The 25,925-nt window shown below is 39.0% G+C and overlaps 1 protein-coding gene across 8 annotated transcripts in view; it reads left to right on the top strand.

Annotated features, from left to right (window-relative positions):
* The window catches only part of PARD3 (par-3 family cell polarity regulator), a gene marked incomplete at both ends in the record, with an annotated part of 453,991 nt that overhangs the window by 192,513 nt on the left and 235,553 nt on the right, over positions 1-25,925 (top strand). For 6 of the 8 annotated variants that reach the window (XM_080340304.1, XM_080340302.1, XM_080340301.1 and 3 more), the window contains one exon: positions 3,533-3,664. The exons of the other annotated variants lie outside the window; for them this stretch is intronic. In XM_080340304.1, coding sequence (XP_080196430.1) covers positions 3,533-3,664 — 132 coding nt within the window. The remainder of the gene's footprint in view (positions 1-3,532; positions 3,665-25,925) is intronic. 8 annotated transcript variants of the gene reach the window in all.

Here is a 25,925-nt window from a genome sequence, read left to right as displayed (position 1 = left end):
TAGTGTTATATTGATCAATTGCCATTTCAAACATGGTAAAGCTGACATGGCCCATGGTCCCCAAAGATGTTTAGGAAAGAAACCTTTTTTAAAAAAAAATTAGAGCATTTAATTGTAACTGATGATGCATGTCAGCCCCAGTCCCAGGAGTGCTTACAGCTGCAGCTCCAGAAGAAATGAGAATTCCCTACGTGACCCTGATGGCTTCTATACCATGATTTTTTTTTTTTTTCTTTATGGTATTAAAGTTAAAAGCGACACATACCTTTTCCAGTCAGATGTTGGGAGCATGTGTGCTAATGCTAGATCATACTGAACAGAAGTAAAGCTTTCTGGGCTAATAGTGCATATTATAAAAAAATACAGCAATGTATAGATACTCTAAAGAGAAAACAACGTCTGCAGCTGGTTCAGTAAATCGCAGTGTCTAAGCTGCAGGGATGTGTTCTTCACTTCCACCTCTATGGTTTGCCACCACCAGCAAGGAGCAGGGATGGAGATCCCTGTGGAGATGGGGTTCAGGGAGCCAGCAGCATCTTGGGGTCATGCTGTGTCACTGTCGCAAGAGGGACGGTGTGGACGTACTGATGTCTCTGCGCCTGGTCCAGCTCGGTCCTTGCTCCAGAGCTCTGGCCCGAGCGGGGCAGGGATGGCCCTTTGCCAAAAGGAAGCAAAGAGAGAAGTGGACGACTTATCTATGACCAGCTGTTTTTCTAATGTTTGGCCAACATCAGCATGACTATGTGTGTGTGATTGCAACACTGGTAAGGTATTTAATGTCACTCTGTTAATAGCGTTATTTTGAGCCTCTGAGCAGCTCTGGGAAACACAAGAAATGACAGGAAGCACATCTCCAGCTTTTACTTCTGCTGTCAGAAAAATTGCTGAGTGACTTTGATGTCTGCTGTATAAAATGACCGGGTGCAGCTCTTAGCAGGAGAAAGGCAATCTTATACAGAAGTGGGCTACAGCTGAAATGTTTCAGTACTGGGGATGAATATACTCTATCTGAGCACAGACAGGAGCAGAACTGAACTCTTTGAAGAATATAGATTCTTAGTATAGATGCACCAAACACAGGCCTGATTAAACTCTTTTAGCTTACATAATTTCATTTACATTGTTTGCTGTGGTGTTTAAGACTCTTTACAGCATGAAGTTCCAACATAGACTCTAAGCAATAAGTCTGTCCTGCATGATTCAGGTTAGACAATTAGTATTGGAATGGTTGGAGAACAACACATCCCTTGATGGACCTTTTTTCCTCCTCTCGTGCTAAAAAATTCTGTGCATGTGTAATGGATGCTCTGTGGAGAGAGATTTTTGTGTAGCATAGATAAAACTTTTTGAAAAGTTTACATTGCAGTTTGTAAACATGAATCAATAACAAATAAAATTATCTATAAAGTACAGAAATACAGAAAACATCTTGTTACATAGGAAGAAATTTCTATTCATTCAGACTAGGTTATGGTCTGTCAGAAAGTGAGTTATTGTTAGGTGACAATGACACATGAACCAGCTGTATAGGGGGTTTTGTGCATAAAATGATCTTTTGTTATTTCTTTGTCAGATTTTGTTTTTGTTGTTATACCTTTCCACCACTTCAAGCAAGAGAAATTGTTGTTTGGGCTTATAGGAACTGTGCCACCTCTGTCACCAGAAGAGACAAAGTGAATAAGAGAAGCAACAGGAAGAAATCAATTTCACACTGTGCTCTGGCTTTTATGGCTTTGCTAAGGGACAGTTGTACAAAACAGTGACTGACTTCCACTGTCCCCTTCTAAGCAAGAGACTGAGCAAGTTTGTAGTTTACTGTGTGGTTAACCACACTGGAAAACTAGGGGTTTTTTAGTTTCTGAAAGACAGGGTTCTTACTCATTTGTGGCAGGGTAAACTGATTTGTGATGGTTATTTGTTCATTTAGTTAATTGTGCAGACTTATTTTTACAAGATTATCTTGTGCTAGTTGAATTCAAGCTTTAATGTCTTGAAGTGGAAGACTTATTTTTTATTACAAAGTCTCTTTGAAGTAAATAAGTTTTCATCAGTTAAGAAAGCTTAAGTTTAATATGCCTGGGAAAAGACTGCTCTTGCACAGGAAGCTTTTGAAAACTGTGCTACATAGCAGAGTTATACAGAGACCTGGATTTCCTAGCAAAACCTGTCATACATTTACAAGAAATGAAGCTGTGACGGTCGATTGTAAGGGAATTGATGCTACAGTGCATATTTTAGAATATTAGACTAATACTGTGTCAAGCCAAAGAAATATCAATACAGTAAATAGGGAAAGGAAATACTCATGCTGATGAAATGAAGGATTGATTGAAGAAAGGGTCAAAAATTTGCTGTGTGCTATAAATATAAAAAAATAGCTTTAGCTATGAAAGTGCACTGGTGGGTTTATTTTATTTCTTTTAGATTTTTGAGATTCCTAAAAGCAGTAGTATTGCAAAATATGCAGGACTACAATCCTATTTTATTTCCTAATAAATGACTATAAGAAAAACAGATGCTCTCTAAATTATCTGATTTGGCACAAGGTTAGGCAGGCATTGACTGGAAAAAATACTCTGCTCCTGAAGGAAGGATACTTACGGTATATTTATAGTCCTCTTTTGAAAAGCTAAGCAGAATTTCAGTTCCATATATTATTTCAGTTGGAGGGAACTAACCTGTGTAAGTTATCAGTAATTGATTGACTTCAGGCTAAGGGTAACTCTCATCATTAAGGATCTGCCTTTGTGCTTTTCTTGGCTTTTGGTGGTCACACTGGGTAAGGACTAATCATCTTTAGAGGCTGAAGAATTTGTGCAGCTTGTAGGAAAGATGTGAAGACAAACTCATCAATTAAAAAGAAAAAAAATCTTTTCTGTATCAGTCTCAATGGGATAAATGTATCTCCATCAGCATCATCTCCATCTGCTGCTGTTTTACAAATGTGACTGTATTTATATACCTTCAGGCAAACCCAGCAAAGCATCGCTATGTGGAATAATAAATTCAAGTTTTGAACTCTATAGCATGCTATTTTGGTCTAAAGGACAGTACCTGGAGAAATGAGAGAGCTTTGATTGTAAAATTGATTACATACAGAGATTTGGGGAAATTTTGTAGTGGCCTTAGCTGTCAGAAATCTTCATTCTTAGCTGTCACTGGATGGGCTGTGATATGGTACCTTTGCTTTTGGTGAGTGTGAAACTAAGGAGCATGGTGCTCTGAAAGCCTTGCTGGGTACGTGCTTGGGAAGTCTGTGCACTGGAGGTTTGAGGTTGGAAAATAGAGGTGGTAAAGCACAGAGGGTGCAGGAGCTACAGACCCACCGAAGGCTTTGCGTGGGCTTCACTGGTGTTAAGGAAGGGGCGCTTGGGCATGGAATGCCGGGCAATTGCGTTGTCCTTGGGTCCAGCTGGACCTGCGTTCTCCTCTGTCAGACTTCCTTTTGTATTCGTTTAATAACCAGCTGCATTGTTAATGTGCAAGGACTGGTTGTTTTTTATAAGACACTTTTTTGTTTCTTTTAAACTAGAAAGATGAAAACTACAGAAGCCTACCACGAGATACTAGTAGCTGGTCTAACCAGTTTCAGAGAGACAATGCTCGTTCATCGTTAAGTGCCAGTCATCCCATGGTGGACAAGTGGCTGGAGAGGCAAGACCAGGTAATATATATGTATATATATATATATTACTTTATCAATCTAATCTTTATGATGCTCCAAGCTATTATGAAGAAGTGTGTTCTTATGTGATATTGACTCTCTAAGCATGATAAAAGCACCAAGAGTATGCCGACTAAATTTGTATGGGATTCCTTCTGCTTCAAACAAAACCCCTGCATTAAGGCTGAAATTGACAGCTGCAAGTTATTTCATTCTTGAGTCATAAGCAGATTCATAAAGTATATGGAGTACTGATGCTCTTCACAACTGATAACAACAGGGTTATTATAATTAGAGAGTATTATTTTAATAAAGGTTATGCCATTGAAAGCTAATAATATTACTACAGAATAGCCGAATGTGGGTCTGTTTTGACCTTGCACTTTTACATGCTTGTTATTCTTAACATCGCAAAATACATTATTTATAAATTTTAAGGCAGTGTTATATTTATTTCGTGTACATATATACTGCTTTTGATCTTGGGCTTTTTTGAGACACTAAGTAATTCCAACTTGGGTTTTTTATTAATAAGCTGGTAGTCATAGAGGTTTAAAGGTCTGAAATTAAAAGTACCTAGCAGTTACTTTATGTATTTGTGTGTGTCTGAAATTTTCCAAGAGGTGTCTTCAAGTGTACAATGAAAATGTGTCTTTACTATGGAGACTGTGGAAATGTAACAGGAAGCCCATATATATGGTAGTGTGTATTATGGGATTATTAGTCTGTTTATTATACAACGTGACATGAAAACATTGAGGTTTGCATTGAACATGAATGTCTAAATTTTGTATCTAACAGCAATAAAGCATTAAGCCAGAATTTGCTTTATACAGAGGAACTTCAAAAGGAAATTTGTTGTTTGACACAGCCCAAGCTGCTTACGCTGTGCCTTGTGACGAAGGGGAAGGTTTGGGGTCCAGCACTGGACTGGCGTCCTGGGACTGGTCTCCTTCACCTACAAATCCTATACTGATATTTGAAGTCCAACATTCCCACATCTAATGATATTCCAAACATAATTTATTTAACACATTCTTAGTTAAAAAGGAGCTTAAATAATATCACAGAGTAGAAAAAACTAAAAAACCCAAATGTAAGCTATTAACTAATTTTTTATCTTGTAATTAGCTACAGATTTGTTTAAAATCTTATGTTTTACAAAAAGCCTCTATCTTTAGTTCTCAGATATTTTCCTCTGCACATTTAATGATAGTGGTAGTTCCATTACTATTTTCCTCTCATAAGATGCAGAGTTAGTGCAGATGAGTTGAGCTGCTGTCTCTGTATCTGCCTGTGTTGAAATGGGAAGTTGGTGCCCAGATTCGAAGGCATCTCCTGTGACTGTTCTGCTTGTTTGATGTTTTCGAGGCACATTTGCATGCGTCGTTAGATTTTCACCGTGGCAGTTAATGAAACTGTTGTCTCAGCAGAAGTTGGATTAGGAATCTTAATGGCGATCATCTTATAAAATGTTGGATACATTAATATTTTAATATATGATGTTTATATTAAATTTTTTGCTGATTTTGGTCTCTGAAAAGCTTAACTAGTTCAATTTATTCACCAATTAGGTAAATAATTGGACACTAGTGGTAGTCTGGAAGTGTATTTCTTATCTGAGTTATTAATAACTGGTTGAAGTCTGAAATTGCAAATGTCATGTTTCTTCTGAGCAAGTTTTCTTGTTTTTGTTTTTGTTTGCGGTGGTGTTCTTTGAGAAAGGGTTTGTTCTTTAAATGTGTTAATGAATCTGCAGGTACCTCGAAGACCAGGATCCTTTTGTGATTTCATATCAGCAGGATAATTACTTAGACTCAAAGCTGTTTAACAGGCTATGGACAGGAGAAGAAAACCTGTAGTGAGGGTGGGATGCAGTACAGCTCTGCAGGGAGACGGAGGGAAGGGCCTGGCAGGGGACAGAGCAGCTGCAGACAGAGATTCTAACACTCTTTTTGGGTTTTAAACTCTAATATCTCTTTCGTTATCCCCTGTGGGCTTTTTGTTTCCTACTGGTCAAGCTTTTCACTTCTGTGAAGAAGAGACTCAAGCAATGAGGTTGATATCTGGCATAATCAATTAATTTAGCAGCTTCCAGCCCTGTTGGTGCGTGCTGGGTGGAGCTGTGGAGGGTCGGGGTGGTGGGCGCACCCTGCCCGGACATGTGGCCAGAAAAGCAGACACAGCTCTGGCACCCACACAGTGCCAGGAAACCTCTAGGGCAGAACCCATCACAGATACCAGCGGTAATGATGGTCCTGGTCCAACCTGCCTTTATAGCTCTTTAGAGGAGCCAGATTCATCTTGTAGAGTCCAGAGGCTTGTTGTTGGATGGAGGCTTCTCTGGCTTGGATTGAGTTATTTCTCTCAAAGCTTGTCTGATCTCTTCCTTTTGAATATGAGGTGAAAAAACTTTCCAGGATGATCTTTGTCAGCTTCTGACATACATGAACATTCACTGGAACTGCACGTTGGGGAGCGAAGGTGTGATGTGCCAAGGAAGGGCAATTATTTTTGTGTGGACAACACCTCCTTTCCTACAAGCAGAACTGTGGAGCAGACTGAATGTAGTTCTGCAGCATCACAGCCCGTTCTGCAGGTGAAACTGCAAGAGACCTTGTTTCTAGGAAATCATTATAAGCTACTGTAGCAGGGACTAATAAAGGCAGAGAATTAGATGTGTTCGAGTACTTGTTAAAGAAATGGTTCTGTAAACTTGTCTAGGTTTTAGCAGTTAAAAATAGAGGGATGCATGTAGCCTGTTAAAATTCCTGGAAGTAATTGCTTTTGCTCCTATCTCTTGTGCTTTATTAGGGTGATACATCAAAGAAATGGAAAAGATTAATTCTGCTTTCTGAGTTCCTTTAAGGTGTTCTAGTTGTATATGCTGGTTAGCTATATCTGCCTAAGGTTTGTTCCCAGGTAGTGCCACAGCCCCCTGGGTGTCCACAGGGAAAATGATCCGTGTATTTCTCAGAAAGTTTTGGTATTTCTCAAGCCCACAAAGTAAGTTCTGTGAAACTGTTCGTACCAAGGAATCATTTCATCATAATAAAGCAAAAAAACATTAGAATAGAGTTTTAGAATACAGTTAGAAAGTTAAAGATGGTATTTTTTACTTTTATGATAATTTTTTTCATTAATTATCTCCTACAGATTGTCAAGTATTAGGAAAAAAAAATTGCAGTCTTTAATTTAATTCTGAAATATTGTAAAAAAATAAAACGTTGGGTTTTAGTTCTTCACTTTGCCCTCCACAGCACTTTTCTTTTCCCCCACAGCAACTGAACTTTGAGGAATAGTTGAAAAATCTTACATGCTGTGAAATTTATTCGTATATACGGTAATGTTACTTTTACTTGAGAAATCTTTTTTTCCTCAGTCCACCTCAAGACTTGCTCAGGCCCTGATCAAATCGGGACTCATGCTGTTTGTTTCATACCAGGGAAACATGAAAAGGAGACGTGTGAAGGAGTTAAACTTTTCCCCAATTCCTTAGATTTAAGTACACAGAAAGCTTCTCTTGGGTGGTCATTTTAGTTTTATTAGGCAAACATTGGAACTGGAATATCAGAAGCAATCAAGGCACCTTGAACTGAAATAGTATATTCCTTGCTCTGCTGGCGAGGCCAGTTTTGCAGAAGGATCAAGAGTACCCGGCTGTGCTATGTGCCGGAAAGGGACGCGAGAGCAGCAGCAGAGGGAAATCCTACAGCAGCCCTGCTTAATTATGTAGTGTTTGATCAGATTTGCAAATACAATGAGGTTGTATCAATTAAAACTATATGTAAATCTATATACATACATATTTGTATTTGATATATATCTGTGTATATGTATTTTTGTCAGTGCATGGCAGTGAGGTAGGAGATGGAGTAAAATTGCATGGTTATTACTGAAGAATAGGTCTGATTCCTATAATCCCAGTAGTTTCTCAGTATCTAGCAAGAGCCCGAGATTAAAGCAACTCAAATGTATTCTGAAACGGGAAAAGATGTCGGTTATTACTGCTGCCTTCTTGAGCAGAAATGTGGTGTACAGAACTCTTCCCATAAGTTATTCTTGTTCATGACATCTGTCTGTAATAATCTGGTACAATTTCTGTGGTTCCTTTTTCAATGAGATCAGATGTGTGTTATATCTCCAGCTATAGAATACCTGCCTTCAGCTTGTATTTTCGGCAGAATAAGGCCTGCTTTAAATATGACTGAATATACTCTCTTAAAACATTTGGATGCTATAAATTAGTGTGTTTCAGTGCTGCCAGTTGAAAAAAAAAAATAATTGAAGCCCCAGAGGTAGGCTGGTGAATTTAAAACACTAATTTCCTGTGGATTCTCCTACTCCAGCTTACCTGTGTTGTCAAATTTTTCATTAACAACAAAAATTCTGCTTTTATTTTATGTCTCAACGTAAGAACGTAAGACAGAAATGCAGCTCATTTATTTTGTTTAGTTGTGAATGTTTCATAGTGGTATGGCTGATGTATATAAATATTTTTATTTTCACTAGTGTACCTCTTTTGTGTTTCTCCTTGTCTGACAGGTAGTTTGGCTTTTATTTCTAGGTTTTATTATGGCTGTAGCTACAAGGGGAAGGTCTACAACTTCTGTGTTTCGTGGACTGGAGATGGAGAGGCTTGGGGAGTGGGAGCTCTTGTTATCTCAAACTCCTCACATGTAGAGGCTGAAACTGCAGTAAAAATTGTCATTTGTAAGGAGTTGTGCCTTAAGATATGGAAAAAGGATTAGCTAGGCTTCAACTGGAGGAAGAATTTTGAACCGCTTGTCTGTTACTCTCTATAATGCCAAGACAGAGTCATTGCTTTGCTCTCTTTCTGTGTACACACACATTATAATTTGCCTCTTCTGATAAGAACCTTAATGAACACAGAACCACAGCCACATATACATTATAAAATACACAGATGGTTTTAAAGCTTGTCATATTCCTTAGAAAGAATTTCTATCACAAAGACAGGTATGCATTAGTTCAAAGCTGTAGGCCTGTTGCAGAGGCCTCTGTCTTTTTTGGGGGTCTTCAGTGGACTGAAAGGCTGGAGGTGTGTGGGTGTAGCCAGGAAGCTCTCCAGGGTTTGTGAACCGGACAGGAATACTCTGAGGTTGATCATGGGAGGAAAAAAGTGTCACCAGGTAGCGAACAAGGCCATGGCTTGCATGGTTTGCTTGTTTCTGCAGGCAGAGCTATAGGACATGGCTGGTGTCAAGAGGCTGGAAACAGACTCTTTTCAGTGGTGCCCAGTGACAGGATGAGGAGCAATGGGCACAGACTGAAGCATCGAAGATTCCATCTAAACATGGGGAGAAACTTTTTTACTCTGAGAATGCCAGAGCACTAGAACAGGCTGCCCAGAGAGGCTGGGGAGTCTCCTTCTCTGGAGACATTTGAGACCCTCCTGGACACATTCCTGTGTGATCTGCTCTGGTGAACCTGCTTTAGCAGGTGGGTTGGATTGGATGATCTCCAGAGGTCCCTTCCAACCCCAACCATTCTGTGATAGCTTGGCACCTGACTTATGTTAACTAATAGGCCATAGCTGTAAGTGTGGGCAGGTAGCACAGCAACCAGTGCATTGGTAGAGGATCCATTAAATGTTTCTGTCAGAGCTGATCAGAAGACCTCATGGTGCCCTTGCAAGTTCAAAGACTTCCCAGTCCCATATCAGCTTGCAAATTCAGCTTTTTTTACTACCTGAGATGGGTTCTTCGCCATATGATCACACTGGCTTCCACCTGATGTGGTTGTCAACATCCTGAGTGCTACAGCAACTGTTTCTTCTTGCTTTTGTAGTATGAAGAAGATGAAAAGCTTGATTTGGCCCAAGAATATTTTATCTTGGCTGCTGATGCTACTGCTCCCTTTAATTCTGTGTGTTGGCAAGATGTTAACTCCTGCAGCTCTGTGTTCAGTGCTTCAGTGTTCCCCCTGTGTGGCATTTACTACCTTAGAAAAAATACTGTGTGTAGTGAGCTCGAAAATTATAAACCTGTACTTAAGTTCTTATAATATAAGTATCTACATAAAAATATGAAGTGTAGGTCTGCATCGAGTGCTGAGGTGCCCAGTTCTCGCAGACACATCTTGGTCTGGGAAAGTTTCTGGTACTGGTTCTGTATTACATGCCGGAATGCTTAGAAAGTGGAATGAGAGGGTCAAACAAGCTCTTATGATGGAGATATAAGTTCTCTATTCTGTATTTATAATTTCTGCTCTTTAAGGTTAACATTTTTATATTTATCTGTAGCGAGAATCAGAGTCACAGGTCTTTTCTAGGTTTAAATCTCTCTTCGAACCTGACCGGCTTCAGATCAAGATTTCTAAATCTAAACTTTATTTCCATATTGAAATGCCATTTGACTTTTAGGTTCTAATTTGATCAATTTCTGATTTTTATATAGATTCTTAATTCCTACTCCTCAAGAGGGTTGTCATGTATCCTGAATTCAGAAGAGTCTCTGTATTCTTCTGTATAAAGCTTAGATTTGTATACACTAATACACATTTATTAAATATTATTTAAATGTGTGTGTGTACAACCGCAGAAACAGCAAAAAGCAGCTTGTAAGAGAAAGGCTTGTATTTATGCTGAATGCATCGCTGTGTGCAGAGACAGAATCAAATTTCAAACTACAGTATGTTTTAGTTTAAAGAAAATATTAACATGGAATTTAGAAGTCTCTGCACTTTTATGCAAAATGGACATTTGTGGACATGACCTTAGTAGTATATTTTGAAAAGAAGTTCTTATTATTTGTCTTGGAGTCATGAATGAATTTGAGGTTGTTTTTCAGTGCTGCGGGTTTCAGTTTACATGAAGTAGGAGGTTGGAACAAACAGCTTTATTGCTTGGGGACAGCTGTAGTGGTGGTGCTTTTATAAACAGTGTTTCATGCTGGCATCTATCTTGTTCTCCTTTGAAAAATAATCTGTCATTTCATACTGTGTATTAAATAGGTGTGACAGTTTGGGGGCTACAGTCGACTTTCAGTTATGTGCTGCTGTGTAGATATGAATTCAGTGGCAGAATGTAGCTCTACATGTCGGAGAGGTGATGTAAAAATAATAGAAAAGGCAATTTTCCTAAAAACCTCACAGATTTTAAGTGTAATACAAAAAGACATGCATCACATTCAGATGTATATACTCACACTCACTCTCTCGTAGATATATGTACACATGCACGTAAATATGCATATAGACTGGGCTGAAATTTAAAGAATCGTAGAACAGCCCAGGTTGGAAGGGACCTCGAAGGATCCTCTGGTGTAACCTTTTGTGGGAAAAGGAGCCTAGATGAGATTATCCACCACCCTGTCCAATGTCATCTTGAAAACTTCCAGTGATGGGGACTCTACCATGCCCCTGGGGAAGTTGTTTCAGTGAATGATTGTTCCCACTGAAAAAAATAAAAATATTTCTTATATCAAGATGTAACCTCTCCTGATGCAACTTGTAACCCCATGTCTTCTCCAGGTGGCCTCTTGTGAAGAGAGAGCCTCCATCTTCTTAGTAGCTGCCCTTTAAATACTGGAATACTGAGATGAGGTGCACCCTGAGCCTGGCACTGAATGAGCAAGAGAAGACCTAGCTTCTTCAGTCTTTCCTCATAGGGCAAGTTCTCCAGCCCTCTGATCATCTTTGAGGCCCTTCTTTGGACCCTCTCCAGCCTGTCTGTGCCTTTCATGAGCTGTGGGGAGCTGAACTAGATGTGGCATTCCAGGTGGAGCCTGACAAGCACCCAGCAGAGTGAATGTTCACAGCTCTCTCTGCTACCATTTGCTAGGAGACCTTCTGTGTTCTACAGAACCTTTCTGAAGAGAGGTGACACACATGAAGGGCATTTTCAGACTTCATAGTGACCATGCACTGCTGTTTTCTGCCTTTCTGGACCAAACTATTTAAATAATCCTGTTTTTATGGTAGCTAATGGTAATAAATCTATGATACCAGGATTGTCAGTAATATTATTTGAGATTACATGGAGATACTGTGAGAAGCTTTAAATAATTTATTACTGTTAGTTTTCTGACTATTTTTTAAATATTTTCATAGAATCATAGAATAATTTCAGTTGGAAGAGACCTTCAGGATCATCGAGTCCAACCATAACCTACCTCTGGCACTAAACCATGTCCCTAAGAACCTCATCTTATCTATTCTAGGTGAACCTGCTGGTGGGTTGGACTAGATGATCTCCAGAGGTCCCTTCCAACTTGAACCATTCTGTGATTCTGTAAACCCCTCCAGAGATGGTGACTCCACCACTTCCCTGGGCAGCCTGTTCCAGTGCCTGACAACCCTTTCCGTGAAGAATTTTTTCCTAATATCTAATCTCAACCTTCCCCGGCACAGCTTGAGGCCATTTCCTCTTGTCCTATCTCTTGCTACTTGGGAGCAGAGACCAACCACCTCCATGCTACAACCTCCTTTCAGGTAGTTGTAGACAATGATAAGTTCTCCCCTCAGCCTCCTTTTCTCCAGGCTGAACAGCCCCAGTTCCTCAGCCGCTTCTCATCAGACTTTTTCAGAATATTATTATCTCTGGCTCTTTTGACTGCTGTCTGTCCATGGTAGCAGGTCAGATAAGGACATCTGAAAATCTGCCGCTGGGCCTGGAAGAGCATTTCTTCTGAAGGATGTCACACGTCTTCCTTTTCTTTTTTTATGAACTTGTTTTCTTTCTTCATGCTGTGAAAGAGGTTTATCTTCTCATGTGTTTACTTTCTAGTCCAGGCGTACATAATATATCCGAACGAGTTGTTTATAATAGAAACGCTCTCGCTATTTTCATAATGTGCTTGTTGCTGCTCCCATGCCGTGTCCTCAGAAGCCCCGGTGGGAAGGTGGTGTGGGCTGATGCGGTGCCGCCCAGCTCGAGGCGCTGAGGCCCGCGGGGTCCCGGGGGCTCGTGCAGCCCTGTCTGCGGGGGCGAGCTGGGGACGGGCCCCGTGACAGCAGAGCCAGCGATAGCGAGCGGGAGCCGCAATTACAGTGTGTCACAGGAATGCAGAAGTGAAATACATTAGTAAAATTAAAATTCGTCCTCATTCCCTCAGTGGGTAATACAGTTAATGAAAATAGATCTAACCAAATTAAGATAATTTATTTCATTAGTTTACAGCACTATCAAACTTTTCAGGGCAATACGGCCCTTCTGTACAAACCTGACATAGATGCAGTTCCACTCTTCACTTCAAAGACCACAAAGGTTAAAAGTTTTAAGTGTATTAAAGCAATTCTGTTAATTGTGTCTATAGAGGATTCTCCCTTGCCCTTGGTAAAGTATCCTTAATTTAAAATTCACATTATACTCATTCTGCATTCTAGCCTTTTAACCAAAGTGTAAATATGTAAGTGATTACTTGTATCTTTGAGGCTTAAAAAGAAATTCTGCAGTTTTGTTTCAGAAGCTGGTAGTGGCAGTACATGTATTGATACTTTATCCTTTTTCCCCTCCAATTTGTATTGTTCTCATTTTCTTCGCTCTACTTTTCCTCCTGCATACCTGCTTTGTGTTTTACAATACAGATTTCTACAGGACAGCGGGCAATTCCTTGGAAAGGGACAACATCTCTAAATCCCAGCTCCTCAAATCCCTACTCTGTTTTATTTTCCAGAGTCTTGATGATGTCCTTTTTTATATTCTATCAGTAAGATACCATTCAAAAGCAGGTTATCCCAAATACTGGTTTTTTTCCCCGTTCCTTTCAAATTATAAGAAAACCCAAGATTGAGAGTTTGGTTGGTTTTGTTGCCAAACCAAACTTCTTTAATTCTTCCTATAATTCTGGATTAGAAGTCAGTCTGGCATTAGCTTAAGCTTCATATTAACTTAATTTTCAGTTTAACTTAATTTGTGTTTTAGAATTTGCTTGACTTTAAATGGTAAAATAAGTGCCTTTTTTTTTTTCCTTTCTCCTAGTAGTCCGTTTTTCTTTCTGGTACAATTTTTCTTCTAAATGGCTAATGTTACTTATTTAAAAGAAATATTTATATTACTAATTAGTAGTGGAAGTTGCAGTCCTTCCTACAATAAAACAGAACAACTTATCCAGACAGGAACATGGATATGAGGGTTATTCACTTTTCACTGTAGTTTTTAGGCAAGATCCAGGTAAATCCCTGTTGAGTCGTGCAAGTCATTTAATTCCAAACAGAACAGAAATAAAGTCAGAGTTGTTATTTTAGGCAAGAGAAAATGACAGATTTTATCTGAATGAGAAACCTCACTTATTGAATAGCAGCAGGATGATTTTAATACTTTTATTTCTTTCTATGAATTATTAATTATGAGAAAGATGCTTTCAGAAAAGGGCCAAGTTTGTCCTATCTCTCGTGGAAGTGATGGTTAATTTATCTTCCATTGATAGAAATAAGGAAAGGCTCTTCTTTAAAATCCTTTGTGGACAGGTCACTTTAATGACATGGTTGCACTTTGCTATAAAGGGGGAATAGTACTGTGTAACTTGGAGTTAATAATTGAGTTATGTGGAAGTAATTTGTCTGGGTTTTTGTTTTATTTTGGGTTTTAAATTTAATCTCGATTTTATTGCTTAAGTACAAGCATTTCATTATTGAATGTAGTACTCTTTGGCTGTATTAAGTGGTTGCTGTAATTTATAGGATACTTTGAGAAATGTCATGATTCCTCACAAAGTGACACAGCAAGATTTAGTGAGTGCAGCAACTAAGTGAATGGAATTACGTAATATGACCTGGTTGATGCGATATACCGTAAGATTTTAATTTATTTCACCAATATAACTGGAAAAGAAGATAATAGACCAGCCTTGCCAAATCATTCACTGACTCGTTTGAAAAGTCCGTTCTGAATTTATCTTGAAACTACTTGGAAATGCACGTGAAATAGTCAGCCTCGATGGCTTCCAGGATTGGGAGGGAGTGGGCAGAGAGAAAAGGAATTCAGTTGCTTAGGAAATCAGGATGTGTGAAAAAGTTATTTACTCCTGTGTGTGTCACATGCAAAACAGAAGACACAATACCTCTCTTCTTTTAAAATTTATTTCATTTGATCTGATTTAATAAGTAATTGTTTTTGTAAGACCCAGCAACTAACTGCCGGCTGCCTTGTGGCACTGATAAAGGCTTTTGCTGAATGCCTGTGCCAAAGAAGGGAAACAGAATTGTAACTGATGCAGTTACTCTGGTTGGGGTGGGTTCCATACTTGGGATACACAGAATTGAAACAAATACAGCACAACTAGTGTTTCCATACTTGGGATACATAGATTTAAAACAAATGCAGCACAGCTAGTGTTTCCATGAGGAAGCAATTGATTGGAAACATGTGAAGTACTAAAAATATTAATGAACTTCCTGTAATGTACTGCTGTAAAGATTTTACTTTTGAAATAAATGTTCCTTTTAAGTTTTTATCTCTTGTATGTGATATTTTAAGAATAAAGATTGTTGCCCAGATTCCATATTAAGGTATCACTCACGTTCATGCCAGCTGCATGTGATTAAATTCATTTGGGCTGTACATTTTTGTGCTGCTTTTTTCCAGCCCAGAGATGACTATTTATGAATTTGAGCAAAATAAGTTGGCTATTATTATGTTAGCATATTTGCCATTTAAAATATCATTTGTTTTCACAGTTTAAAAATTGTTAAGGGCACCAAACATACACAGCTATGAAAAAATCCAAAAAAACCCCAATCTTAAGGCTGTATATTGCAAACATTTTTACAGACTGTGGAATAAACACCTGAGGAGTGAGATATCCACTATGAACAAAACCTCTGGTCCTCTTAGTAGTTTTTCAGAATACTAGGCTGGAAGCTGGTGTTCAATCACTTTGTATCAAAACTTAATTTCCTCTTCCTTTTGGATCCCCTCATTTGTCTTCAAGAATCTTTACTTTCCTAATGTGTAGGAATTCCCAATTGCTTATAATTTCAACTCATTTATCCAAAGCACAAGCTAAATTAAATGTCCCGAAAGAACGTGGTCATATCTGTGAGTGTCTCTATTTAAAAGTATTGAAAGTTAGTTTGAGTATTCCATCATACCATTTTTATTTATCTTGATTTTTCTAGGCATTAATTGTTACAACAAAGGACAGATTTCATAAAGCAAACCCATCAGTGTTTCTTCTTTGTAGTTGCACTTTGTCACTATAAATAGCTTTCTCTTCATGACGACTCTTTTAACTCGCCCTCTCATCAGAACTGATGGATTTTGCTGGTGATTTGAAGGTCAGTAAAACTGGTCTCTGTGTGAAAAAAGCATCTTCTAATATTATACTTCAGTAGGATAGTGTCTATCGCAGCATTCTGGGTAGGTGAAATTAATGGGGCTCAAGGACTCTGCCATTTTCTCCCTAAATTAACAAACGTCGTTCTTACTGAAGCACTGAAGATGGGGCAGGAGGCACTTCAGCTCCGTACTGGGGTGTCAGGGGACAGCACAACATACCACGATGTGGGCTGAGAAATATGTAGGGAAAAAAAAATGAATGATCTCTGAATCTATGTGTAATTCCTGCCTCACTGCAGTGCAGTTCCCTGATGGCTTTTTTTTTGGTGTACAGCTACATGTGCGGAGCTACATGAAAATGTGCGGAGAGGCAGAGGTGCAGGGAGGCTGTGCCCTCCCACGCTGGCCCCTGGCTCTGAGCGCTTGCATTGGGCACGTGTGGACTTGTCTGACTCCAGAGCCAAAGTTCTGAACCCCAGGGTGAATTCTGAGCAGCCCGCAGCTGGGGCTGGGCTTCGGGAGCGTGGGGGTTGTTCCCAAGCCGCATCCCGGGCTGTTTGCACAGGACAGACAGTGGCTGCTGGAGCTCGCTCTGTGCTCACGGGAGCTGAGGGGTGGCCTGGTGAGAAGAGATGCCTCGCTGGGTCATCCCGGTTCGGAGCCTCCACAGAAGACAATGTTGATCCGATCCATGACAACATCGTTTTTGATTCATGACATTCATTCTGTTTACCAGTTAACATATAGCAAACTTTCCTGTTCATTTTTACAGTTCAGCGTTCTTACTGCTTATCCGTATATACATGAGAGTTAAATTACGTACATGTCCGTGCTTACATACTAGAAATACAGAACACTTCCTTAACTGCCCACTTGAGGAGCAGTATTTGAAAGTGCTGTCATTGTTGACACACATATATACATGTCTATCTATGCGTCTATCTATATAATTTGTAAAACTTACTTTATGAAAAAGGGTTTTCTTGTAACTGTGTTTTAAATACGTTCATATTGTGGAGATCTCAGTCACCTTCCTGATACTATGATTATCCTGATAACTTCAGCAACTGTTTTAGAGGAGAAGGTGCCCAGTGTAAACTTCTGCTTGCTAAAAGTGGTAGTAAAGAAGTATCATTTTGTTTTCTTGGAACTTGACTTTGTTTTTAAGCCCCCAAAAGCAGTAGTCTTTATGGTTATATACAGCTAGCCTGATACTATGGTGATGGCATAGGATGCTGGGTTTGTCCAATCATGTGTAACAGTGTCCATTTAATTAATTTAAAAATCTGGAAAGTTAGTCTTAAGTAATGCATTTTAAAAGTACTACTAACAATTATTCATTTCAACTTTGGATTTTAAGAAGATCTTTAAGGAAAGGTGGAGCTTCAAGCATATAGGTATTACGCATCAGTTCATTGATTTTTCAAATCTTGGATTATTTTTTTTTTCCCTGTTTTAATACCAGTAGTCTGAACTGGGATAGCTTTTAGGTAATTGTGGTGACAGAAATCAATGAGACCCTAAATAAGACTGGAGGTCAGCAAAGCTAATAGCATGGCCAAGTCTAAGAATGGGGAATCTGGGAAGCACATTCTCGCTTCCATCTGGACCATGAGGCTTGAATATTGTTTCAAGAAGGAATGTTTCAGAAATGCTCAAATAACCAGTTCATGCTCAGCCCTGTAGTATTATAAATGTGTAAATGGATTCTGTAAGCCACCTCTCTTATCTCATTTACACAGGTTTTTTTCTTTTCTTTCTGAAGGCATTTATTTCACAATGTTAGATAGTTTCATTTTCTTCCCTTCTATTTTAGCAGACGGGCAGTGCAGATATCACCATCTCTGACTCGTCATTTTTTCTCTGTACAATACAGTGTATTTTGTGGCTCTAGTGCAGCAGTAGACTGGCCCAGAAATCACAATCTGGGATTATTGTCTTTGTGGATCCTCAAGGAGTAATATTTTAAAGTCACTGCATCTGTTGGTACTTAAGAGCATGATTTTTACTTTTTATTTTCGCCAGTTTTCACCATCTGTGTGTGTTTTTTGGCTTCTTGATTTAATTTTGCAGTTTAATTTCTCAGTTGCACTGGGGTTTCTTTCTCTTTCTCACACATGCTCTTTTTGACTCATCCATGAACTTACATTAAAGGAAAATTATTTACGGCAGTTACATAGTAAAATTCTTGGCCTTTACAATTTGTATTTTTTAACAACATCTTTTTTACCAAGTCTCTTCTAGTAAATGCACGTCATTTTTGGAAGTGAAATAAGTTTTATTAGACTTTGTTTAAATTTTTAAAAATTAGTTTGGATTAAATTGGAGCATTTTGGCGGGAAAAGCTAGCTCGGTCACATTAAACACATTCTAGTCTTTCATACTCATTTAGTTTTTAATGCCCAAGAGGGAGTAATTTTCTTGAGAAATCTGTGTTATAATCATAAACAGACATAATTCAGTAATTTTCTCATGAAACATTGGCTGAAGTTTTGGCACTAATGACTTGAAATCACACAAGCAGGAACATTTTTGTTTAAATTCCAAGAAAAATACTAAGGAAATATGTTAAAATAGAAACAAAATATACATACAGTGTGTTACAGACTGTTTTCAATAAAAAGGATGTATCTTCATCAATTGAATAAATGTCTCATGAATTCAGGCATGTTCCAGCGTTTCGAGAATGTTCTGATAGTACCTGAGTCATTTTCTCTGCTTATCTCTAAGAACTTTTTTAACAAAAAAATACATTCCGTAAACAAATTTTTAATATACAAGAGTAACTGTATAGCACATCTATCAAATATTTTGCTTCTGTATATGTTTGTGAATATTGAAAACCTCACTGCTGCTCTGATCTTTTCCCTAACATATGTATTTTGCTTCTCACTTAAAATATAATACGTTCTTAGGGTCAAATTTAATGGCTTTTCGAAAACAGGCTGTTTTATTTTTAGCCACTTTCAATTATTTTGTAAGTGAGCATTTTAAAGTTTATTTTTACCTGCTGGTGTACTTCCTTGCTTACCCTTTCCAAAATATGGAACTGTTTCCTTTTTCTTTATTTCTTTTCCTGGTTTCTAATGAGTATTTTTTTAATAGTGCTGCACAAAAGAATAAGTCAGAATTACAGTAAAATACATGTTCCTTTTCGAATACGTGGCTCCTATAATCTGTAATACCCTTTCTGCTTGTTTGGGCTGCTTTGAATTATTTTTCTCAACAATGCTGTAGACTATCGAAAGACCAAAAGAATAGCTTTGTTCACTTGAGAAAGCATTTTTTGAAAGGAAGTATTGCTGTGAAATTCCAAGGAGAGGAATTAGTCATCTTTTATTTACATGTAGATTTTCCTAAATACACCCTGTAACCATTTTTTAATATGTTATGAAACTGGGAGACCATGGTGGTTTTTCACTGAGTGATTTTCCCTTTTATTCCCACTCAATTCCTGTTGTGTTTGCTGAAAATGTTTTGTTTTGGAGGAAGAGGAGTGTTAGTGCCTTATTTTAATTTCTTAGTTGTCTTTAAAAAAACATAGGGAGGTTTTCTAGTTTTGCTATTAGAGATTCAATCAGGCCCTATTTGAGTTGTACCAGGAATTATTTAAACTCCATTTTTCAAAATTTCAGTTCCAAAATTTTCTCTGTCTCTAAGGATTTTATTACTGCCAGTTTTAACTTTCAGATTTCCTGCCAAATATTCTGTTACCGTAAGTAAAGGCGAAAGCTGAGTGAGGAACCCAGTACACGTTTTCCAGTGTGCTGCGACATATGCCCCTCATTACAACACTAATGACATCCATGCAAGAATGGAGTTCATTTAGAGTTGCTAATATGTGATGAAGAGGTTGCTGAACATTTGTTTTCCTGTGGCTTGACTCTTGAGAAGTTGTATGTTTTCAGTTGACAATAAGGTTTACATCTGGGAGAATAAAAAGTAGGATGCTTTCACTACTGCAGTTTGTTGTCCATAGGGCCAGCAAAAATGATCACCTCTGCTGTCTTTTTTTCTTGCCTTCCACATGGAAAACGAGTTGGTTTCATTCTCACGAGACGGAGCTGTAGTAACACATGAGCAGAATTGTGCGTGCATTGGTCTTTCTGTAGTATCGGTGTAGTGTGGGCTGAGAGAATTCAAGCAGTGTTAGGAGAAGAGGATTTGAAGTGGGATGATGAGAGTGGTCCACCAGTTTCCAGCAGCATCCCCTCCCATCTGGAGCCTTGGTCCTACCTTGAACCTGAACGGACTGTGTAAGGCTAAGGTTAACCCATATTTGAATGGCAAGCACTCTGTTGTGCTTTACTATATATTTTCAAAACCTTTTGGGAAGCTAGATGTAAACTCCCATGTTAGATAATTTCCCAGCTGACTGGTACATTGAATTCATTGAGAACAGGAACGGCTGGTTCAATTCCTTTCTATCCCTTGTATCACAGTCATTTTCTGCAACGATGCGTAAGGATTGATTACCATAGCAACAGTGTTTTAGCTTGTACTGCTGTGAATGTGGTTAATGATAATAGAATTATCTAGTCATTTTAAATCCTGTTATATTATTAGGTCATCTGAACCATCCTCTTACTATGTATTGAGTTATTCCCTGTAGCCTAGCTTGCAGTTCTTTGTCCATGCTGCTTTTACATGTGTTGAGCAGTGGGGATTCTGCTTCTTCCCTTGGGATACTTTCACAATCTGATATATCACCCTATTAAGGATTTTCTTCTGATATTTAGCCTCATTTCACCTCCCTTCTCCCAGCTCTATGGATTTGTACCACATGGAAGTTCTATTCCGATCTTCTTCCCTAGCAAGCATTTGCAACTAATCCTCCTTCTTAAACCTGCATCAGAACATAAAATCTCACTATTTGGGCATTTCAGGATTTTTTTTATGGGGAAAAGCAGGCTCCTAAACCCATCAGCTCTTCTTCTTCACTACCTCACTTTGACAGGAAAGTGCCCTGTACTCAAATACTATTCAGACTACCTGAGCTGCGTAGACAGAGAGCTTCCAACTCGCCAGTGCTTAGATGCGTTTGCTTCAGCATATGCACCACTAGAATACTGATTCTTGTGCGTGCCCGTGTGCTCTGCTCCATGTGATATCTGTGGTCGTGTGTGATCTCATAAAGCACAAGAGATGCTCCAGAACCCTTGCTGCCCGTCAGCAGAAGTGACCTCTCAGTCTGCCCTCTTGTATGACCAGTCTAGGCGTGGTGGGCATAGGTCTCTCTGCTCCCATCCGCATACACAGGTTGCACACTACATTTTCTCTTGTCATTTACTGTGTTGTTTCTAAATCCTTTCTACCTCCGTTGCTTTTCCACCCTGAAGAGAAATAATTGCCAGTCATGTCCAAAGAGACGTACAAGTGGAAATGCAGTTGTCCAGCTCTCCTTCAGGCTTGTCACAGTCTGTGCTATGTGTAGGTTGGCTAGACCAGGAATTTGTTTAAAACAGCTAAAATGAGATACTTTTCTATATAGTGAGGTCATGGGTCACCTGCAGATATGTTACATCATTGTCATACTCTGTGGTGGTGTGGATTTGGCAAATAAGGCTGAAGAGTATTGACATCTTTCCAGTTGTTCTCTGTTGTTCTCTCTGTTGTTCTCACTGCTATTTATGCTTTTTGACTAATTTTCATCAATATTTGGTGTTATGCAGTTGCCTATTTCTTTCGCTTTTATTCATCTACAGTATAAATACGTACATACTACATTAATTTTCATCCATACTACCTCAAGAGGGCAGAAGACTGGGAATTGCCATTTGAAATTACTTTTAGAGCTAAATTTGCTGCAAAAATATTTGATGCTGCACTAAAAAACAGTTATATTAAATCTACCTCAGTATTATCATGGACTGTTTCTTTAATTTCTGGTGGTTTTTCCTAGTTTTCTTTTTGAGAGGTAGTGCTACTTTTTCCAACATTCTTCCCTTTGAGGCTTACACTAGATTGCATTTCTCAGAATGCATTATCTTACATTTATTCAAGTTTCAATTTCCTCAGTCGCCAGGCTTCTCAGTCCACCAGTGTGATATATATATCTGGAAAGTCTCACAAAGCTCATTGATCATGTTTTAAAAGATTGTTTTAAACTGAAGTTGTATTTCACTGGCAAATTTCATCACTTTATTTTTAACTTGCTCTTCCAGATTATTAATTCTTTAGGTAATATTATCTTGCTGTCAGTCCCTTAGGAAAGTATTAGCTTTTCTATTTTAAAGATTATTTTAATGTTCTTTAGTTTCTGTGTGTATATACACTCTCTTTTTCTCTGTTCATTATTGCCTTCAACCTGGTTATATGTAAGGAGAGAAAGACAAGTGTATTTCATTAAATTTAAGGTTTCCTCTTGCCTACACTGTTCTGAGCCCGTGAGTAGCTGAGGTTAGGCCACAAAGAAAAAGTGCAGAACTTCTGATTTTATTAAATAAAACTCAACAGGTTTTCAACTCATCTGTTTGTTTCTCCCCATATTGTCTTCAAATCATGCAATTCTGTGTGAACACTATGAGCTTTATTAGTTTCAGTAACCAACCACATTCTTTGTCACAGATTTTTTTATTTTTTAAATCTTATTGCAAAGGGTCATTCTCTAGTCTCTTCAAGATTGGATTTCAGGGCTGATAAAGCAAATGACTTTCTCCTTCCCATCTAGTGTGGCCAGTAGGACTAGGGAAGTGATTGTGCCACTGTACTCGGCACTGGTGAAGCTGCATCTCAAATCCTGTGTTCAGTTTTGGGCCCCTCATAAGAAGGACATTGAGGTGCTGGAGAGAGTACAGAGGAGGTGACAAAGCTGGTGAGGGGTCTGGAGCAGGAGTGTGATGAGGAGCAGCTGAGGGAACTGGGGCTGTTCATCCTGGAGAAAAGGAGGCTGAGGGGAGACTTTATCACTGTCTACAGCTACCTGAAAGGAGGTTGTAGCATGGAGGGGGTTGGTCTCTGCTCCCAAGTAGCAAGCGACAGGACAAGAGGAAATGGCCTCAAGCTGTGCCAGGACAGGTTCAGATTGAATATTAGGAAAAAATTCTTCACGGGAAGGGCTGTCAGGCATTGGAACAGGCTGCCCAGGAAAGTGGTGGAGTCACCATCCCTGGAGGTGTTTAAAAGGTTTTTAGACGAGGTTCTTAGGGACATGGTTTAGTGCCAGAATTAGGTTAAGTTATGGTTGGACTCAGTGCTCCTGAGGGTCTTTTCCAACTGAAATGATTCTGTGATTCTGGTCAGGGATACTGGTAGGCCATTATTGTCCTTTCTCAAATTGGCTGGCATTTGAGGAAGTACAAAATACTCTCCAGTTCTAACGACATCAAACCTGGCTTCCCAGGATGAGAGAAGAGCTGCTTGGTGAATTACCTGAGTTATCTATTGTAGCAGCTCTTGTGGTGTCTCCCGAGACAGACAGAGTTGACCATCACAAGATGCTGGAATAGCCCAGGCAGTCAGTCTGAAACTTGATGTATTCTGTGAATCTGGAGAGTGGAAGTGCCCAAAGATCCCTCCCAGGGAGGCAGCGGAAGAAGCGCTCAGTGCAGTTTGATTTCTAAAGGTGCTTCTTTCCAAAACCCCAGCATTTTCTTGTTCTTCAGGTTTCTGCAAGCTTTCCTTTCATAGTTTGAAGCAAAAAGCTTCAGAATGGTAGGATAATTGTGCATGCTTTTCACTGATGTCCTAAAAGTAGGTTTTTTCCAGTTTCAGAAAATAGGTATGAAGAGTAAAAGCAAAATAAACACTTTTCTAGGATGCCTTAGACCGGACTAGCTTCATTGACTGGCTCCATGTGGTTTATGGGAAATTGATAACAAGCTCCCAGACATTTGGAAACCTTCAACTCAGCTTTAGTTAATTTGTAACTGATTAAGTGGCAACTAAGAAAACCTTATGTCAAAATTGGAATGTTTAAATGTCTGGTTTAACATTGTCTACCTCCTTTTAATCCTAATTGACATAGGTTGTTCTGGTTCCTTATCAAATTTTGTTTCCCAAAATGCTATTGTTAACCTTAAAAGAGTGTTTATGTAGACATAAACATAAGATAGACATAAAAATAGACACAAATATGTATAAAGTGCTATGATTTCTTGATGAAGAGAGGCACTTGGGCATGTGCCTCTTTGACATGTGTATCATTTCCATGCTTTTAACCTTTTGTTTTGAGTGGAGTGGATCAAGAGGAATTCAACCACAAAATGCGTGGGGTTTTTTCCTTCTGTTTATGTGGGAAATAGCACTTAAAATCACTGTTGTGCCTCAGTCTTAATTTGGTCTCATTTAAGGAAGATGTTGGAATTTGAGTAATTTGTATTAAGTTGTTTAAGTAACTTTATATTGTCACAAATGAAGTTCAGCTGTAGAATAGAAGCTGGCAGAGAGAAAAACAAATTATGGAAAATAGGTCAGCAGTATGTAAGGGCAAGAGGGATTTATTCCTGGAAAGTGTGCTCGTTTTGAAAGAAGGGGAGTGCTGAGATGGCAACTTCAGTGAACAAGACACAATTATTTAGATTACTTGAAAATAGGTAGGATTTTGAAGGAGGTAATAGAAGAGGGATGAAATTGGACACAGAGCAGTGCAAGTTACTGAATGATGAAATGAGTGCCTTGAGCTGGATGCGAAAGTGCAGATGAAGTGTCCTTTCAAACAACAGTCTGAGGCCACAGTGTTAGAGACATTTAAGTCATCTCTGCTGCTGAAAGAAGCAGCCTTGGCCATTCTTTGCTTCCTCCCTTGTGCCTCCCTAAGCTTTTATGAGACTGTTAATTAGACTGAACTGGACTAGCCTGGGAAACATAGCCAATTAAAATTGTTTTGATTAAACATTAATTTTAATTTAGATCTTTTGTGTAATGATACAAACGCATGAATATGCAGAAAGGAGAAGGTGGACAGAGGGATCCAGTGATGAACATGATCGTCTGGGGAGGGGAAGGGATGGGGCTGCCTCTTTCAACAAACCACATCTGTGGTTTGCGCTGGCTTTGCAGGATAATTAAACGCCAGGCCGAGGTCTTATTATGGGCAACACAGTGGAAATACAACCGCCTGGAAATACTGCACCTCCGTCAGATGTGCAGAATTCAGGCCCTACTGCTCTGACTTGGGAGAAGAATGCAAGGGAAGAATCACAAATGGAAATAAGGTCTCTGAGAAGAAGTGTTTTAAAAAAATATTATACTGAGAACTTGGTACCTTTTTAGTGCAACACAAGGCACTAAACAAGTTCTTTCTTGAAATGCCTTCCATTTTGTGTAACTTCCAGTTCATTTGCAGAGTGCTTCCGGAGCTGTGGTTCTAGTACTTGAATGATGTCCTATTCTTCGTGGTCTCTGGATAGCGTAGCGAGATGGTGCTGTTGATGCACTTTGGCTCTCAATGCTGTTTCATCATGTGCTGTGTAAGAGTCTTTTGTGACAGCGAGTGGAGCACACGAGCTGGTGTGGGCTCGGGACCAAACTGCTCCAAGGGCACCGGTGCCTTCTCCAGGCTCCCTGCAGTGGCCATGGGGCCTGGGGTGCTGTTGGCTGCCCTGAGTGTCTGCAGTGATGAGGCCAGCTGGCTTTTGATGCTTTCAGAAGTTTACTTAGTGCTATTTGATTTCCTTTATTTGATTGTCCCTTTTGGTTGAATTCAAGAGTACATGAGAGTATTTTACATTGTTCTGAAAGTAAGGCTTTGTCTATGTCAGAGACATCACCCAAAACTAAAAGCGTCTAAGTCTGCAGGTGAACATCAAAAATATAGAAAGAAATTTTCTGTGCCTCAGTTTCCTCAAATAAAGAAAGAATTTGGAAAATGACTTTTAATCTTCTTCCTGAGGGTGCAGTGAAGCTAAAGTCATTATTGTCCATGAAGTGTTTTGCCATACTGTGCTGGAGGGCACTACAGAAGTACTGAGTACTATTTATTTTAAATTTGATTTAATGCTTTTGATTAAAAAATTAATAAAATTGTCATAGACCAGATTGTAACCCTGTAGGCACTAGGAATGGAGAATTCGTAAATGA

Source organism: Nesoenas mayeri, assembly GCF_963082525.1.
Source record: "Nesoenas mayeri genome assembly, chromosome: 2".
Classification (NCBI taxonomy): domain Eukaryota; kingdom Metazoa; phylum Chordata; class Aves; order Columbiformes; family Columbidae; genus Nesoenas; species Nesoenas mayeri.
This window is presented reverse-complemented; position numbering and strand designations above follow the sequence as displayed.